The 19033-nt window shown below is 36.1% G+C and overlaps 1 protein-coding gene across 2 annotated transcripts; it reads right to left on the reverse strand.

Moving 5' to 3' along the window:
• Positions 1 to 366: 366 nt before the first annotated feature.
• Positions 367 to 17672, reverse strand: LOC108247078 (homeobox protein Dlx4a-like). 2 transcript variants are annotated; one of them, XM_017434948.3, is made up of 4 exons: positions 17566 to 17672; positions 16874 to 17472; positions 12248 to 12444; positions 367 to 1199 (listed from the first exon to the last, which is right to left on the reverse strand). In XM_017434948.3, exons 2-4 carry the CDS (start codon positions 17184 to 17186, stop codon positions 957 to 959), a joined length of 753 nt encoding a protein of 250 aa, XP_017290437.1. In that variant the 5' UTR covers positions 17187 to 17472; positions 17566 to 17672; the 3' UTR covers positions 367 to 956. The 2 variants fall into 2 exon arrangements, with proteins under 2 accessions (XP_017290437.1, XP_017290436.1); XM_017434947.3 differs by having other exon boundaries at positions 16874 to 17633.
• Between the last annotated feature and the right edge of the window lie 1361 nt (positions 17673 to 19033).

Raw genomic sequence — 19033 nt, forward strand, 5'->3', positions numbered from 1 at the left:
GTCATGGAGAACACAACAGGGTCATCCTCCAGCATCAACAGGGTCTTTGGAACATTCTAAATAAAACAGTTGCAGTTGTAATCAGTTTGCAGGCATGTTACAAATTATTTTTAAATGTAAGTAACCAACTTCCTATAAATAAAATGCTTGCCACAATTCCTATCTTTAGGAATAGGCTCCCAATTTAATCGACGCCATCCATTTGAACTTTTCAAAGAGACAAGATGATGATTTAACAACAAAAAGATTCTCGAACGAAAGCTGACTGGGCTCTAGACCAAGGTTTTAGGAACTTTATAACATATTATGTAACGATTATTATTATTTTTTTTTTAATAAATCAACTTCCTTCACAGAAAATAAACATGAAACAGGAATCTTCTTGATTTTATTTAGTTCTTAAAAGCTGATTCACCTTTAACAATAGCAAACCAGTAGGGTCGCTGACTCAATACAGTTTATTTAAAAAAAAAAATATATTGGGAAGCCTGATGGAACCAGGATTTTTTTTACATGTTTCTGTCCCACCGTAATCCAAAATGAGAAAATTTCTGACACATGACTGGCATTAGCTGTTGCTTAATCCAAAATGGACAGGCATGGTTGTCTGAAGACAAAGATAATCAACAATCATTTCCATTTACCTATTTTAGGCAATGTTCATGGTAAGTTAAGGTTTACTGCAACTACAAAGCTGCTCTTTGGTGTTTACTTGTCTCCTTTTAATTGTGACTTGTGACCAGGACTGTGATCCTTATCATTATGTTACACAGTTTTTTATTCTCTAAGGCATGTTGTAGCTGCAGTGTATGTGTTCCAACCTTTTTATACCACTTATACTATTTTCGCTTCCAGATTGGCTCAGGCCCTAAACACGGTCATTGTCCCGTATTTGTAGCTGAGCTTGTTGGTATAACTCGACAGTTAATCCCAAAATTGTTTCGTCCTGCTGTCTGTCACATCATTTGAGTCCTTGGCATGGTGTCCTGCTGGTGTCCTGGGTACCAGTGTCCAAAATTGTTCATGTATCCTCCTGAGTGCACTGGTGCACCTTTGGCAGCCATACTGATGTCCCAAAGAGAGCACGGAGAGGAGGAAGACGGCGGTGGGGGTGCGAGGGGATCCCCCTCAGGTCCACAGGGCCCGTTCTTCATGATCTTCTTGTATTTGGATCGCTTGTTCTGGAACCAGATTTTCACCTGGAGGATGGAGAAGAGACGAGAGTTAGGAACCAAACAAAAACTCTGGTTTCACGAGTAAAGTTTTAGGCATCTGTCATAAAATGTGATTTAACAAAATGTGCTGCAATACAAGGTGAATAAGTTGAGACATATTAATGCATTAATCTTTAGCACCATATTTATGTTGTCATGCTTTCATTGTTTGAACATATGCTTTTTTCTTAACCATGAAAACCAACAAAAGTAAACATTTCTTTCCCAATTTGAGACATGACAAAAAGACAAACTAAAATCAGATTTTTCCCTTTTACAATTATATCAAACATTTTGTGAACTCTACTAAAATTGCTACTGACTGATATTTTATACGTCTCAGTTTTAATTTTTGCACATAAATGATTTCTGGACACACTATGTGTCACTTATCACCCATTTCCAGTCCCCATTTAATTATGTAAAATGTTGGGGGGCATGGTGTCTAACCTACCAGTCAACTGGTGAGAGGCAGTGAACACACTGGACATGTCACCAGTCCATCACAGAGACAGACAAGACAAACAACCCTCACCTTTAAAGGTACTAACTAATGGTAACTAATTGGCAGAATATCACTTCAAAGTTGGCTATAATAGGTCAATTAGGTCAATTTAGAATCTCCAGTTTCCTCAACATGTATGCTTCTGGCCTGTGGGAGGAAACTAAAGTACCTGGAGAAAACATGAAAGAAGAACATGTAAGCTCCACACAGAAAGACTGCAGATTCACACCTGTGACCTTTTTGCTGTTAGGTGGCAGTGCCATCTGTACCTCCATGTAGACTTTTATAAGGTTTTCTGCTCTTAAAGCATTGCACAAAAAAGGCACTATTGCTTTTCAAGTGTTTGATTTTGTGTTTGCTAATGGTTAAAATTATTGACTTATAAAAGAAAAATGCACATTCATTTAGCAAAAAAAATCAGTTCCATTCAGTTTATTTATGACACGCCAATTCACAACAAAAGTCATCTCAGGGCACTGTAAAAAGATGTAACAAGCCCAAATCATAACAAATTGCACACATTTTAAATTAGTACAAATAAATATAATCAGATTCAGGATAATAAAGAATCCCAATTAGTAAAAAAGTTGCTGATTTATGGAAACTGGCAATTTGCATCAAACCTTAACAATGATAAAACCCCCCATCCTGAGTAGGCACATGGGTGACAGAGAACTGGGGTGACACCCTTTTAACCGGAAGAAACCTCTAGCAGAACCAGAACCAGGGTGGGTGGCCAGCTGAGGGTTGGAGGAGGCAACGTCTGACTGAAATATTTAACAAAACTGAATATAAACTGCTTGAATAAAACCCCAGTTTTACAGCATATTAGCAAATTGGTTGTAGTAACAGGCATGTGGATGCATGAATCCTTGCTAATGTCAAATAAAGAAAATAACCCAAAACAAACTACTATAATGATATCATCTACAACAACAATCTAAAGGTTTGTAAAGTGCGGCGCATCATGCAGGTGGACAGTTTCTGCAAATTTTACGGGTGACAATTTGATCATTTTTAGGTTTATCAGAAATCTGCATTAAAAAAAATCTTAGAATGTGCAATATTAGGCACAAGTCCTTAATAAACCATATTTATTATTTTTATTACAATTTCATGGTGAAAGGGATCACCGTCTTTTACCACCAAAACGTAGACTTCTGGGTGATTTTTCATAAAACTTGGCTAAATACAGCTAAAGTTTTTAAAGGAATAAAGTTACTGTTGATTTAATCATTAATTGAGGGAAATTGGACTTTGTTAGGGATTATGGAGTGGGTATAATTTACATAGTTTGATCACCTTTACTAATGTGCCTTCAAACCTTCTATGACTCAGGTTTAGTGACTACCAGCTACACTTTTTAACACCTCAAACATCCTTCAAGGACAGGCCACCAATGGTTGAGTGAGTCTGGAAGACTTTTAAAAAACTTTCTCAGGTGGGATTCAAACTACAGGCCAATGAGATTTTCACTTCAAGGGTCTACGACACACAATCTCTTTTTAGCAACCAAAAAATGACTCATATTTTACGCTTTTGTCCCCAAGAATAGACTAAAAAATTACTTTCCAAGCAGAGGAAGACAAAAAAACAGTAGAGCCAACAAATCAAAAGAATTAAATGGTTTTTTTTTATTGGCATAAATCTTTGCTCTTTATGTTTCAGATTTATAACAATTTAGAACTCATGTTCCACTAAAATTAGTATACTTTTGTTCTTTTACTAAAATATTACATTGCTGAGTAAAAAAAAAATCTTAAAAAAATATTTTAAAATTAAAAACTAGAATTTTTTGTGGCACACACGTACTTTGAACTTGACCATTTGAGCCTTTGTGTAAAAAGGTCAATAGTGATATTGTATACCACACTATGTTTATCTTATTTTTTTTCTGTACAGTTGATATGTGAAAATACAGTGGAAAAAAAAATTATCTGTTATTATTATCATTATTATTATTATAACCAAATATCTTTCACACATTTCATTCTTTCTTGCTTTGGTGACATAAGGGAAAAAAAACTATCTACTGAATCCCATCTTCTTTACTATAATTTAAATATGTTTAAACTATTATAGAAGCTACAACTAGCCTAAGTTTTAGGAAAGTAATCTACGGTTAACCTTCAGCACACTGAGGCGTTAGAAAGCTAAATTCACATTTAAATGAGTGACCTTAAACTAAACTAATCAGGTTCATAAAAAAAAGTCCAAAGTGTTCTGATTTGTATAAAAAGTATGACTGCAGGCCCCTATCAAGATACATGATATAGATACAAATAGCAGACCTACAGTACTATTTAAATATTTGAAACTATGCATCTGAGTATCAATCATCTCTCTAAGATGCTTCAGTCACGCTCGTTGACATAATTAGCATGTTTCCTGCAAATTAAGCATCAGATTACATCAATCTGCCTCCTGGGTAAAGTCACAGTAAGAACGAATGAATGAATCATCAGAAAAAACACAGTCAGTAAAAGCTTTTGTGTGAAACAGGTTTTAACGGCACTTCTAACAAAAAAAAAAAAGCCACTTTGCATGAAGAAAATGCCAAGCAAGCAGGAGATCTTTTTCTGGAAAAGAAAGCAGCGACAACAGAAACCAGTCATGGCACTAGAATTGTCTCTTTCCTAATAGAAACTATTATTCTCAAAGTTTATGAGAATTTGTAAAAATTGTTGAAGTGGTTTTAGATACAATTTTGAATTCAATCTGCTCTAATTGACTTAAATGTCCTGAAAACGTATCCCTACAGTTAATGCTCAAAAACCCCACCAAGTTTTCACAGCCAGCTTTCAAGCCAAATATCCAAAAAGCTGTGGAGAGTAAAATTTAATTGGATCTCTTTTATTTCAGTGTACTGATGACCTCAAAGCCTATTTGAAGTTAAAATAGATTGGAACAAACACATAAAAAAAATTTATCACTCCGTAAATGTAGAAAACTGTTATAATTTCACCTTATAGTACAGTTATTTGGTAATAAACTAGTAATTGCCTTTTGAAATTCTATTCCACAATTATTCACTTTCTTTAAATAGCCTACGCAGTTTCAACACAATTGAAAAATCCTTTCTTGTTACTGTTGTACTATTAACTGCATGTAAGTGGAACGGTTTGGTCCAGCTTAATATAAATCAGTGCATTGTGGGAGGACAGCTGATAGCTATCAAAACAATTTTCCTGTACTTTAATATTTACCTACTGTAGGTACAGGGTAGCAAAAACATTCACATCCTTAATATTCTTTCTATTTTGATATCGCACCAACTGATATTAAAATGATTTTTCAATTTGATTATAAGCAATGAATTTACACAAAATACTCCAGTTAAATGACATTAAATTGGTAAAAACTTGTTTTAAATTATCATAAAATTATAAAACTGATAAGTGGTGCTTGCACTTGCTTCCCTTTTGCTTTGTAACCCAACCATTACACTCAAAAGTCTACATTATTTATCTACATACAGGAGAATAATAAAATCTATCTCTGGAGAATCTAGCGTTAAATAATCTCAGTATATATAGGCCTCGTCCGATAGCCCCTGAATCAACACCAAGTCTGAGTAGTAACCCAGTAAGAGACATCATGAAGACCAAGGAACTCTCAACACAGGTTAAAAACAAAGTTGTGGGGAAGTACAAATCAGGGCTAGATTATAAAAAATATCCCAACTCTGAACATCCCACAAAGCACCATTAAATCTATTATTGGATTAAAGGCCCAGCAGTCCTTGAAGGAAGGGATATTACCTGCAACCATTCATGCCAGAGTTTTAAGCACAGATCATCTTAAGATGAGCAGGGTCAGACTTTCAACAGAGTGCAACTACTGACACCAACGTTAAGAGAGGAGTGTTCCCTTTGAGTGTTCGTATGTGTGAACATTGATACGTTACGTCAAACTCTTCAAATATTCTGAAATCCTGTTGAAAAAGTAAAGAAAAAAACCCCCCTAAATTTAAAATAAACAAATAGCAAGCTGCGTGTGTTCGCTGGGCTGAGATGAAGATTTTTGAGGAAAAACATCAGAACCGTGCTACGTGCCATTTCTCAGGTGCGTCTGGGAACATTTGTGATTTCAGTGGAAAGTGGTCAGTGTTTGGCTGGCAGCCTAATGGCATGGAGGCGGGTTGGAGACGCAAGGTACGATCATTATCTTCAAGCGTGCGTGTGTTCCTTCAGACGTGCCCAACTGGGCTGCATGTGTTTCAGTAGATGCAAAATTATAAGTGCATTTGTGTGTGTGAGAGGCTGTATGGGAATGTGCACTGGTCGACACATAAAGCACATACAGTATGAACAATCACGAGGCTAATTAGTGCTTACCACGTTTCAACACTTTCTGCTTTATTTATCATTTTATTACCTGTAAGAGAAAGGATAATGCACATTTTCTCCACAGCATTTATATGTAATATAGCTCTAATGTAATAAACTTGGATTTAGAAACAAATTCAATTTCTTTAAAATTTGTTTAAATTTTTTTTTTCATTTTCGTATGGAGTGGAGCAACATTGCAGTAATTATTGCTTTGAATGGCCCCACCCACATTTGGGTGAAAAACTGCTGATGTGTAAGTGGAAGGAACAGTGGTGCCATGCCTTTAAGTTCCTTTGTTGCATTTAGCCCAGCGGGAAAAAAAGCGGAAAATAAACACTGATTTGTAGAGGTGTAATGGGACATTTATTCTATGGGGCGGAACAAGACGGAATCCTGGGTCCACGAGAACAAGACAAGATGATCTTTTGACAATATTTTGAGGAAAAGATTTTTTTTTCTTTTGCCACAAATTAAACTGACTCGAACAAGGTCTAACTCATTGTCACAAGGGGCCAAAATAAAAAAAACCTGATCAAGGGCAAACCTTTTTTTCAATGTTTTCTTTAAAAAAAAAAAAAAAAAAGTCAAGTTTTTCAGATGTCATGTCTAAATATTCATACAGAAATAAGAAATTAACTTTTCTCAAGCTATCTTATTTATCAGTTGGAACAGAGTTTAATGTACATTATAGTACTTTTTAAATTAGAAAGGCTTCTATTCACTTTTTTTCTATTTTATAATTTTTTTTACTGGTTTCTAATGAAAACATTTTACCAAAGGCCATCAAAACAGCTAAAAAAGGAGCTGCTAACATTATTCATCTTAAAGTTACAAGTGCAAACACAAAAATATTTTGGAGTTCTGATGTGCTCTGACAGGTGTTTGAGAGTCTGAGTTGAAAAAACTGGCTGAAGTGGACATTAGAGTGAAACTTCTTTTTTTTTTTTGATTTGTAATATTTTTGTCACAGAGAACTGTGTTCAAACTGATGAAAACAAATAATTAAACAGCTTGGATGGAAAACAGTGAATGGTACAGCAATTCATTTTTTTACCTCAACCTCAAAGTTTGATAAACTCTTTTCCTCTCAACTCAAACGGATTATCAAGAGATTTAAACAGAATTTTCTCAGCTTCAAATCATTGTGTGAACTTGGCATTAAGTTTGTTCTGTTTTAAATAAATGTGCAACATAAACTTTTTCTTCTCAGCTTGTAACTGCAGTCTTAAGGGACGTGCTGCGTGGTCCTAGTGCCTGCCCTGTTTGTTCAAACTACAGCCACACACAAGTGGTGGAAAAAACCTCGGTAATATTTTAACCACACAAAGACAGTAGACAGGGTTTTTTGATTCACAAGACAGTTTCAACCTGACAAGAAATCTTGTGCCATTTAAATCTCATACAACTGAACTGGTTACATCCCTATTGATTTGCATTTTTGTTTGTCTAAACAGAGAAGAATTAAAATTCAATGATAAGCAGTGGCGGACATTTTATTTTGCTGTGATGTATACATTTCAAAAATGCTGTTATGTAAGTCATCACATCATCAAAATGGTAAAATCAGTTATATGAAAGCCATCAGTTACTTCTACTTTTACTAAAGTAGTTTTTTTTTATTTTGGAGTAATTCTAATCTCCACAATCATGATTGTTTTGACTGTAAAAGATCTTAATGCTTCTATAGCTACTGGTTAACCCACCTTGAAAGATCATAGTTGTCATGTTGCACAATTATGACAAGACAGACAGGCAAAATAAATAAAACTGTTTAACAAAGAAGAATGTGATGAAGGTTAAGTATTCAGTTGTGTTGCAGTCTGTAGCTGGTTATCTTAGTTAGCATTTATAGTAGCAAAGGTTTCTGTCTGAGTTGGTTCCATCCCACTCACAGTAAAGGATTATGGGTATTTAGTCAAAATAAATAAATAAATGGGTAACATGCAGTTTTCAAATATTCAAACTTTTTGTAATTACGATAATTTTAGTTTAAGGAATGATTCATTCAAATATTTGTTTGAACCAATAGAGGGAGGACCACAGTAGATTTCAGTATAAAAACATAAATGAGTGTAAAAAACAAGCAAAAAAGAAACACATAAAAAAAGTCCAAACAACACCTGCATTAGGTCACATTTCTTAATTTTTACATTTTGTTTTATTTATTCTAAAAGCTATTATTAGACTAGTTGGCCAACAACAGTAACAACACAAGCAAATACCTCAGATCGTTCCACATGTTTCTGAGACTGTCCCCTAGTGTCAGGAAAAAGTTACAATGGGGGTGTCCGCAAAGCTGAGAATGGCACCAAAACAGGACAAACACTGCTCGCTTTGCTCAGGATATTTAAAATGAGCTTTTTTTTTGTTCAAATGATAAAAAATGAAGGACAATTAATGGCATGTTTCTGAAAAGGGAAACCAAAGACCATTAAAAACATCCAGCATTTTTACCAAGACATAATAATAATAATAATAATAATAATAATAATAATAATAATAATAATAATAATAATAATAATAATAATAATAATAATAATAACAACATCTGCCTTTGGTTCTCAAAGTCTCAAAATCATCAGAAATCTTTTAACAGCACTTAACAGCCTTGGTGTCAACACTCATTTAGCACTCTTCAAAGAAACAATCTGCTTCCTGACTAATAGCTCAGAGTTATTTGTGACTGAAGTGCTGTCTGTACACTACAATCAAAACCTCCTCCACCACAATATATTACCACCACAAAGGCCAAACGCTAATGAAGGGATCATCTTTTATTCTCAGTGTAAACAGACGTGTTGAGGTTAATTCATTGGGGATTAGGATCATTCCGCTAATATCTCTTGCTCATGTATACATAGCACACACACACACACATACACACACACATACCTATCATATTTCAGGTAAAGCAGTCTTTAACAGTCCTATCTAATCTTCCCCTGATATGACACCTGCTCTCAGCTCAGACCTTTTATTTTTCACGTTTTTGACAGGTGTAACGTAACACAGACCAGCAGAATCCTACATGTACCAAAAAAAAAAAAAAAAATCATTTATTGACTGGCTGTAGGATGTCAGTTTATGTCTAGCACAGTCATTTCTTACTATTGCTTCATGAAGAACTGGGGATACAGTCCCTAAGGATTATAATCCTCATAATAACAGAGGCTGGTTGGACACAGTGAGATATTTGCCTACATTTAGAGTATGCAAATGATAGGAAAATAAAATCATTATCCATTGGATTACAAGCTCTACTGTTGCCAGGGCTAAATAAACTAATATGTTTATTTACAGTTAATAAATAATAGTTAGTTATATTTACAGTTGACTTATTTTATTAAAAGAAGTGAGTCATAACCATTGACTGTTAATACTGTGACATTAATCATTTTGATGGTGACTGCCAGTATGAAGCCACGAGTATTACCTGATGCCATCTTAATTATTAATGTCTACAGCTGAATCACCTAGGGTTAGCCCTACAGTTACGCCTATAGTGGTAAAATATTTCACTACAGGATGGAACACCCCTTCAAAATGCTGGTAAGACATCAAATTGGGTGTGGTAATAGCTATATAAGAAAAGAGGTTAGCTGCAAAAGGTAACCTATTTGTATTTTGAATATAACAGAAAAAAACACTATTTGTAACTAATCTGCTTTTTGATGTTCTTTTTCAACATAAATATAATAGTAGAGTATAATAATAGCATAATAGAGCAAGACATCACTATATAGAATTATGCTGGAATTTTGTTGTTTTGATTTGCTTTGCTACTGCTGTAGCTTGTCTGGAGTCAATGACAAATAGGTTAACTTTTGTATATATGACTAGTTCAACTTTGGGATCTGTCAGTGGGCATTGAGCAAAATGTTGCTTTCAGACAGTTCCTGGTATTATAGATAGACTCTTCAGTGTCTACAACTACCTCCAGGACCCGGGAGTTTCCTTGTGGTATCTCTGTGTTCATTCTGGATGTGATTTTATCAAATGCTGCAGCTATCAGTTTACCATGATTCACACAGTGCTGCCACTCAGGGACAACCACTTCTTACAGTACAGCCACAAATGATTTCCATAATTTTGTGAAATATTCCTTTTTCTTGCAGTTATCACATTTCACTTTAACAGCAGGACAGTTTTTATCATTAGCCAAGTGCTTATCTGATCTGAAGCAAGGATTTTGCTGTTCTAACTTACCTATTTATATTGAACGTGGGTTGGGGGTCCACACGTTTTAGCTGTTCGCAACCCATTGAGAATTAGCGTTTACAGCAGTCTGAATGTGTGTCTGCATTGTTCTGGCAATACAGACACTCTCCTTCTGGACCCAAGCAGTGTAATAAAAAACTATGTCTTCTTGCCTCCGGCCATTTGTCTCTTGTAGCATTTATGTCAACCATGTACTTGTCCAATATTTTACACCACGTTGTGAACAGTATTTGAGGTTCACCTGTGTGATGCAGGAAAGGCGGTGCACTCGATAATGAAGCGCTCAACCTTGTCACCAATTTTGTTGTACGAGATGATAATTACGAGATGATGATTTAAATAATAAACTCTATATATTTAAATGAATTCAACTAGAACTAGTTGGTGATTACTTTAAATGAAATTTAAATTCATATTATGAGATACATAGTAGTTGTACATATTATGATTAGTAGTTAGACGAACACCTAGGCCAAATACAATGTGCTTAAACAAACAATATATAAACCACCAAATATAATTTTAAAGTCACGTTGTGTTGCCTACTGCATATAATAACATTTAATAATGTAACTTACTGTTTATGGGTAACAATGTCAGATTATGTTTGGCAACTCGCTGTAATTTAAAGAAGCTGCTCTATCTATCTATCTATCTATCTATCTATCTATCTATCTATCTATCTATCTATCTATCTATCTATCTATCTATCTATCTATCTATCTATCTATCTATCTTATACAGTCTATCAAGGAAGCCAACCTTGAATCTGACTTACTAGCCAACTAACAAATAATAAAAAAAAAAGTTATATTACAAAATGTTCTGCCAATCTAGATGGTGATAACTAGTAAAAATAACTACATACAGAATATTAGGTTAAGGTGAAATAAGTATTAAAACTGCAGTATTTGACGATCACAAAGGCAAAATATATCAGAGGACCAAGGATCAGCACAATAAATGTTTGAACTTTTTTCAACTGGTCAAAAGTTAGATTATCATCATCTACTATCGACTAGGTATAACTAACACATGTTGTATGTAAATTACATGGTTCAACAGTTCACTAACTTCACATAACCAACAAAATGGCAGCGAAGCTTATTGTGTGAAAAAAAAAAAAGAAAAACAAAGTGAAAATGACCAACAGCAAACCCTGTTTCAAACTAAACTAAAAAAGCACGCACTCTTGTCTGTCCTGAATTACTCTGGCCTCATCAGTCCCTTGGTTCATAACGCAACCTGACCAACCTTCTCATGACATTTAAGTTTATGTTAGTAGGAGTGAAGATATAATTATATGTGGCAGAACCTGTGCAGGCAACCGTGAACAAGAATGTCCCAGTACCTGTTTTGGGCTTTAGACTTTCCTTGGCACTGAACAAAGACAACAAATAAAGGCGTGAGCGGTTTAACTTATGAAATAGAGCTGATTTCACTTGTTTTGCTTGGGTTACATGAAACACATACAAATCTGAGAGCTACTTTGCATCAGATATATTTCTGCCACGCGTCACTTCACAGCTGTTTAAAATGTTCTCAAAATATTTCAAAAGTCTCTTTACGTGTGCAGTCAGCTGGAATTTTCTTTTGTTTCTTTTCTGTGATTATTTTGTGGATATTAGTCTAAAAACCCATAACAGCCCATAAATCTCTCACGTTGACCTATTACTACCCACTGCCAAAAGGCGAAGGTGGACGATTATGTTTTTGCCCATGTTTGTGCCTGTGCTTGTCTGTTACGAAAATATCTCATGAACCACTGAAGATATTTTAATGTAACTTGATGGACATAATCATTAGATGTACATCTACAACTAATTAACTTTTGGAGTCAACCCAATTCAAGATGGATGCTACAGCCAAGTGACCTTAAAAACACAAAAATGGCTATAAATCAGTCAATTTTACAAGTACTGACTTAAAACTCGGTAGGAGGGTTAGGCATTTACTTATATACCAGTTTCCTCCATTACCTGCGTCTGCGTCAGGCCCAGTTTGGCTGCCAGGTCGGCTCGCTCAGGCAGGGCAAGGTATTGAGTTTGCTGGAAGCGCTGGTTGAGCGCCTGGAGCTGCAGGCTGGAGTAGATGGTCCGAGGCTTTCTTATCTTCTTCCCTTTCCCGTTCAGCCTCACCTCCCCGTTCTCTATGACCGTCGTGGGCTTCTCGTGATCTGAATGACCAGAAGGGAGAAAGGGACTTTCCTTGAACAAATATCAAAAAATGTAAAATGGGAGCCAGCAAACTACAAATTCGGGACAGAAAGGGCCTAAAATGGCTTCAACAGGAATTGTTCCAGTTGTCCTATTGTTTTTGTAATGTCCTGGTTCCCCAACATCTGAGCTGGGTCATGTCAATCAAGTAACACCTGAGCCAGCATGGAATCAGTTATGTCTTTTACTTGTTATGTACAGTACTCAGTTTTCTTTGAATGGGATTCAAAGCCCTGGTTTTTCTATTCCAAAGGCAGGTTTCAAGCCACAAGAATAAAAAGGTGAGAAAGAAATGCAAAAAATAAACACAGAAATAAAGGCACTTAGAGGAAAAAGAAGTGGAGAAAAAAAACAAATCTGTATAGAAAGTGACAAAAACCAAAGAAGTGTAAAAATGTTTCATTAAAACATTAAACGGTGCTAAACATTTTAAAATCAATTTAAAAAAAACATGTACAACAGCTATTTTTTTCAGCTCACCAAATTAAATAGACTTTTGGGAAAAGATATTTTCAATAATAATAATAATAAAAATAAAATAAAATACTTTAAAATCTTTTTTTGTCTTAAAACCCAGATGGTTGCATTGACATTGACTGTATCCTAACATCCAAAATAAACAGCACATATATGTACTTTTTACTACTTCGAAACATAAATGGTACTTACAGGCGATCAGAAAGGCCCACAAAGTTACCTTGATGTCCAATATTCAACCCTAGAGGGTACATAAGTCTTAATTTTACCTTGGGGGACCAAAATGTACTTCATTAACTTTGACTGTGTACATATGACTATGTATGTGGAGCTTTAGGGGATATTAGGGGCCTATTACCGGAACAACAACACACAAATACATCAATTACGTGCTTGTTTCCAGATTTACAGATGTAACTTTTTGTCTTCAAAGCTTTAAAAAAAGGCCTTGCACTTAAGCATATCCCACACTTACTGACCTTGAATGTACCCTGATTGAATTTAGGAGATCAACAAGGTCCCGTTCTTTGTTCCTGGATCGCAGTTTGAGAGGAAGGAACGTTGGGCCTTTTCAATCCCACTTAGCCTTTAATTCTCTAAAATACTCTTTGTAAAAGTTTTTGCCTCTATCTGAAATATTTATCACACACTTTACTATCGAATTCTTTTGAACATCCATGTGACAAAAACTATTTTGCCCATTCCTGTGAAGCATATAAAGAGAAGTGCCACACGCAAAAGTGTTTTTAAAGTAGTATCTGATTAAACCCTAAATCCCACCAATATTGGTTAAAGCCAGCCATTGTTGTCTTGTAAAGTTGGACGGGGTGATTTAGTGCGACACGAGCGTATGTTGATTTAAGCTGCTGTAGTATACACTCCGTGCTGTGAAGTCTATACATCACTGGCAGTGTGTACAAGACAAATACACCTAATCCTCTGAAAATCGGTCTGCCTTACATGCATTCAGCCTTACTCACAGCTGAGAAGAGAAGGTTTTGTCTGCGATTTTTTTTTTTATTCTTAAAAAATCCATACTTTGAGGATGTTTGCCTTCTCAGATCTTTGTTATGACATGAGCTCGATGTCTGCAGTGGCAGCAGCGAACAGCCAAGGCCCCCGCAAGAGGTTCAGGTTCTGTAACCGAGCTGCAGCCCTGAGGAGACCGGAATGCCGAGCTGGAACAGCCCAACGCTGCTGAGGCAGCGGAAACAATGGGAGCTGGGAAAATATTTGACAAATGAAGGTTAACGCCAAGAGCGAAGCTCAACCGGGAGGAAAAATTGGGCTTTAAAGTTTGTATTTTCTGGGCCGTCAAGGACCTGGCTGAGCGTAAATATTTATGTGCGCCACAAAATGGTAAGTTTGACAAGGACAAAAAGTGACTCTACAAAAAAAAATCCACACACACATGTATAATTATATATATATATATATATATATATATATATATATATATATATATATATATATATATATAAATGAGGATTATACTGTATACATGTGACTATTTTACAACTAATCACATTTAATTCTATTTATAGGAGGGAGATGTGTTGTGCCCATTTTAGCCATAGGCTAATATTCATCTGCAGTTAAAAAAAACAAAACAAAACAACAGCATATAAAATACAAACATCAAAACCATTAAGAGCAAATGTTGAATTAAAATGAAAACCAAAAAAGATAAGTTAAAAGCAATGAAAATCAGAACCTTAAGCACAAATCTGAAGTCGAAATGTCATATATATGTCAAACTCGCCTCATATTTATTCAATAATGTTGACAGAGGTAGCTGCTAAAAAGACTTTTTTGTTTGTTTTTATTGTTTCCCCAGAGGGAGAAAATAGAAATCTACATGTTTTCAGACCCTCAGAAAGCGTGTCTCCTCCCTTTATGGCCCTAAAAATCTAAAGATTAATTTTCTTTTCATCAAATTGTGTATCTATATTTCCATTTGCTGAATCATCTTTACGATCAACAGTAAAACTGTGAGAGCGAACGGACATAGAGTTTATAAAACTGGACACATAACACATATTTTTTTAATTAAGTTTTACTAATATTCTCAATACTTTATTGGCTTGTGATGATTCCTGTGCTAAAACAGATTTACATGTAAACAAACTAAATAATATGTATTTCCCCTATTAATCATCATTAAACAATTCTTTTACTTGTTTCTGGAAGTGTCTTAAACATATTTCACTATATGTTTGAGTTTCTATAGTTAATTTATATTTGGTAAAGGCGACAACATGAGAGGCACAGCTGTCTGTGCCTGAAATAAAAATGATTTAAAGTCATTTTAGGAATGTGTTTTCCTAGAGAGGGAGATAAATCCTCTGAAGAATATAAAAGAAAATAATGAAAAGTCAAAAATAGATCATTTTGACAAATAAAAATCAGAGCTGGTGGTTTATGTGTTCTTAATTTTGCTATTAAAAATAGTAATGAGATGAAAACATCTGTTCACAATTCATCTTACGTATATTGGGCTGGACAAACAGCCACTTCGGCCTGTGGTGACGTGAAAATTCAGCATTAAACCTGAAGAAGCGAACGATTAAATTTATACAAATTTTACTTTGCTCAGTGTATAGTCTTGATTTTGGATTTTGCATCGAATACTGATAATAAATTGTAGAATATTACATTTGAAGTGATTTAAATATTGTTCAACCTGATGTTTTCCTAAAGGTTCTGATTAGGTTTCATGTTAAAAGGTGCTGAAAGGTTCCATTTGCAGCTAAATCCTGTTAGGTTTCGGGTTGTGCAGAGGGAAAGATGATGGCAGAGATTTTGGGACATATGATGAGGATGATGATGAGGAGGATTTGGGTTTTAGAACAGCCATGATGGCCACAGCGGGACACCACAAGCCCAGCGTGGAGCCTTTCTGCGGGCCTTAAACTCTTTTCTGTTTCCACCCAAAGTACACTGAACAGCCCGCTGTGACCGACCTGAGCGTGGATCCAATTATTCCGCTCCGCTGTGGCTTCATTTCATATTCTCCAGACGTTCGGGCCCTTTAACAGTCAAATTTCCCCCGTAAGAAAAAAAAAGCAACTATTATCCTGTCAAGATTTGGAGCTTATTGTGGTATTATTTATTCATCAGTTTGTCTGCAAAGATCTGTTGCAAAACATCCCACAGAATAATCAGATTACATTAAATTCTTTGGCTGACATCTTTAAAATTTTTTTTAAAAAAATCCCAACTTCAATAAATTGTGAGCTGATAAAGTAAATTCAGCTAAGATGGGCCAGTATCAAAAAGTGTCTTTAGAAAGTATTTTTATTTTGTATTTCTACATTTTAAGTTCAAAAAAGTCTTTTAAAACATATAAAAAACAGTTTTGTTTACCAGTTTTACTCAACAGGAGTTAAATTTGTTGCCAGGCTATTACCAGCTAAAAAGCTTTAGACTGTTCAAAAATACACATTATAGTTTGATGTTAATAATTACTAAGAGTTTCACTTTTTTTTCCTTCGGTTTTTGTTTTGCAAATGCAAGTGATGATATTTAAAGATAAACTAATTACTTTGAGAATAATAATGTAAAAACGGTTTCAATTTCACCACTTGTTCAAGTTTTTTCACTTGTTTCCAAGTGTAAAAACTGATAATGTCACCAATTATTTGAAGGGTTTTTAGCTGTTCAATTTGGGTCTTTTCAAATATATTTTTTTTAATATAAACTGCCTAAATAAATAAACTGTTTAAGTAGTTTTATGGGTTAGATGTAACAGTTTGTTTTTACAGTGTAATTGTGCCCGATCAGGTAACGTTATTGTTTTTTAAAATATGATGCTCCACCTGGCCCGTTTTACCCCGAGTTCTCCTTAATAATAATGACTAATAATTAATATTTGAAGATTTTATTTGCTCATGATTTGGCGTGTCCACCTACCCGCCTCCTCCAGTCTGGACTGTCCCAGCCCCCCGTGCTGATAGGGCAAGTAGGTCCCGGGATGGTGCGCGCTCACAGGCGCGTGGTAGGCCGGGTACCCCAGAGAGCGGCCGTAGGAGGATGCTCCGGCCGAGAAGGGTCCGTCGTGCTGCGGGGCCCCGACGGCGTGCAGGCCGTGCACCGGGTAGTGGTTGTGACTCAGGCCCGGGGAGGGCTGCTGATGGCCCGGGTAGCCGTGGCCGCCGAACTCCAAGAACGCCGACTTGGACGCGTCGGTCGGGACTAAGTTGTCCGGCATGGAGCTCATAGTCATCGCTGAGGGGACGGCCAGTGATGCTTGGTGTGTGGGTGTGTGGGGGGGTCTCCTCTCACCTCCAGACGGGGGGCATCATCAAACGAGCCGCCGTGAACACTCGGGAGTCAGCAGGCTGCGGAGAAGGCGCGAGACTTCTCGGGAGTCAGCATCGGACTTTTTTTTCTTCAACGAAAAACGACTGAAAGGAAGAGCGGAAAGGTCCATAACATCACTGCCCGGAACCGTGGCGTCCAACGGAGGCAGAGAAGTTCATCACGGGTTTGAAGAAGTTACCTCCGAGCAGCTGTCAGCGGGGAAATAAAACAACTTTTAGTCCCAACCGACAGAGAAAAAACTCTTTAAAAAAATAAAAAAAAATCTGCACGACGGAAAATACCCTCAGCCACGGTCCAACTTCTGCTCTCCTCCCGAGTTTTGCGCACAGACGGACTGGAGCAACTGATACTCCTCTTCCCCCGCTGCGTCCCGTGCGCCTGGCTCGTGCACGCGCGCCCAGAGGCGACGCGCTGATTGGCTGCCGCAGCGGGACGTCCCGCGGATGCGGCGGACATAAAACAACCCGAGCTGCTGGCTACAAGGAAAGCCCTTCAAAAATAAATAGAAAATAACGCTGCGTTTCAGGCCATTTTGTATGATAACTTAAAGCGTAAAAAAACAAATAGCATTTCTGCAGTCTTCAAAATGATGACATCTTATTTTAGTACTGGATAAGTTTGGAGAAAACAAAACAACAACAACAACAACAACAAAACAGAATATGGGAAAAACGTTCACTCTGTTATCTATTGTATTAAAAAAATAAAAAGTAAATAAAAAAATAAACAGTCATCACTGTGTCACCACATTTAGTTTTACAGTAAAAATCACACTTTTATCACACTTTCTTACATACATTTCTTAACTATCGATCACTTACTAATTTGGAAGTTACTGAACAGTTTTCCCTAGCCCTATATAATATAACACAGCATTCAGGCCAAATAACATTTCTGAATTGGTTTTAATCAGTTTAAATGGTTTGCCAAGTTGGTAATTCGAATGTGTCCTAAAGAGGAGTGGTTCCCACCAATACAAAAGTCCGCCTACACACCCTCCCAACTCATCAACAAGCTGTGATGCCGTCAATCATAGTGTAACATGACACTATTCAAAAACAATTAGTCAAAATTAAGCATATTTTTAAAATGCATTTTTGAACATACAGCAGCACTGTAAGAACTACATGAATCATCAACATTTGAAAGAAAGAATCTTAAGTGTTTATAAAAGTTTTTAGTCAGGAAAATCTCCCATTTGTTTACAAGGAAGCCACTAGGGGACACGTGTCCATGGTGGCTTCAACTTCCTGCTTCCAGTCTTTTGTCTAGTTAAAGTATATTTCCACAGTCCTGACCCTAACTTTGGTAAGGCTCCGAGTCTTTCCAGCGCCAGCTCCAAAAGTACAACATGGCGGCACTCACGAAAATCGACATGGTGACTTCAATTCTGAATAATGGGAGGAAGTGGAAACGCTTCATCCATCTTTATTAATGCCGATGGCATAAAACACCAAATTAGGAGTCCTAAGATCTCCAGAAATCAAACCAAATTTTAAAATATTTTCTTGCGTGTTTTAACTAAAAACAAAAAAACAAAACAAAAAAAAATTGCTACAAAAGATAAAAAAATAGTCAAATAAAAAAAAGGAAAATATGAGTTATAGCCATTTGTGTTGTCATTATAGCNACCCCCCCCCCCCCCCCCCCCCTCTCTCTCTCTCTCTCTCTCTCTCGCTCTCTCTCTTTTTTTTTTAAATATGCTCATTAGTTCAGCTAAGGATATTTGGGGTTAAAAGTTTTTGTCAT

Source organism: Kryptolebias marmoratus, linkage group LG12 (assembly GCF_001649575.2).
Source record: "Kryptolebias marmoratus isolate JLee-2015 linkage group LG12, ASM164957v2, whole genome shotgun sequence".
NCBI classification, from domain to species: Eukaryota; Metazoa; Chordata; class Actinopteri; order Cyprinodontiformes; family Rivulidae; genus Kryptolebias; species Kryptolebias marmoratus.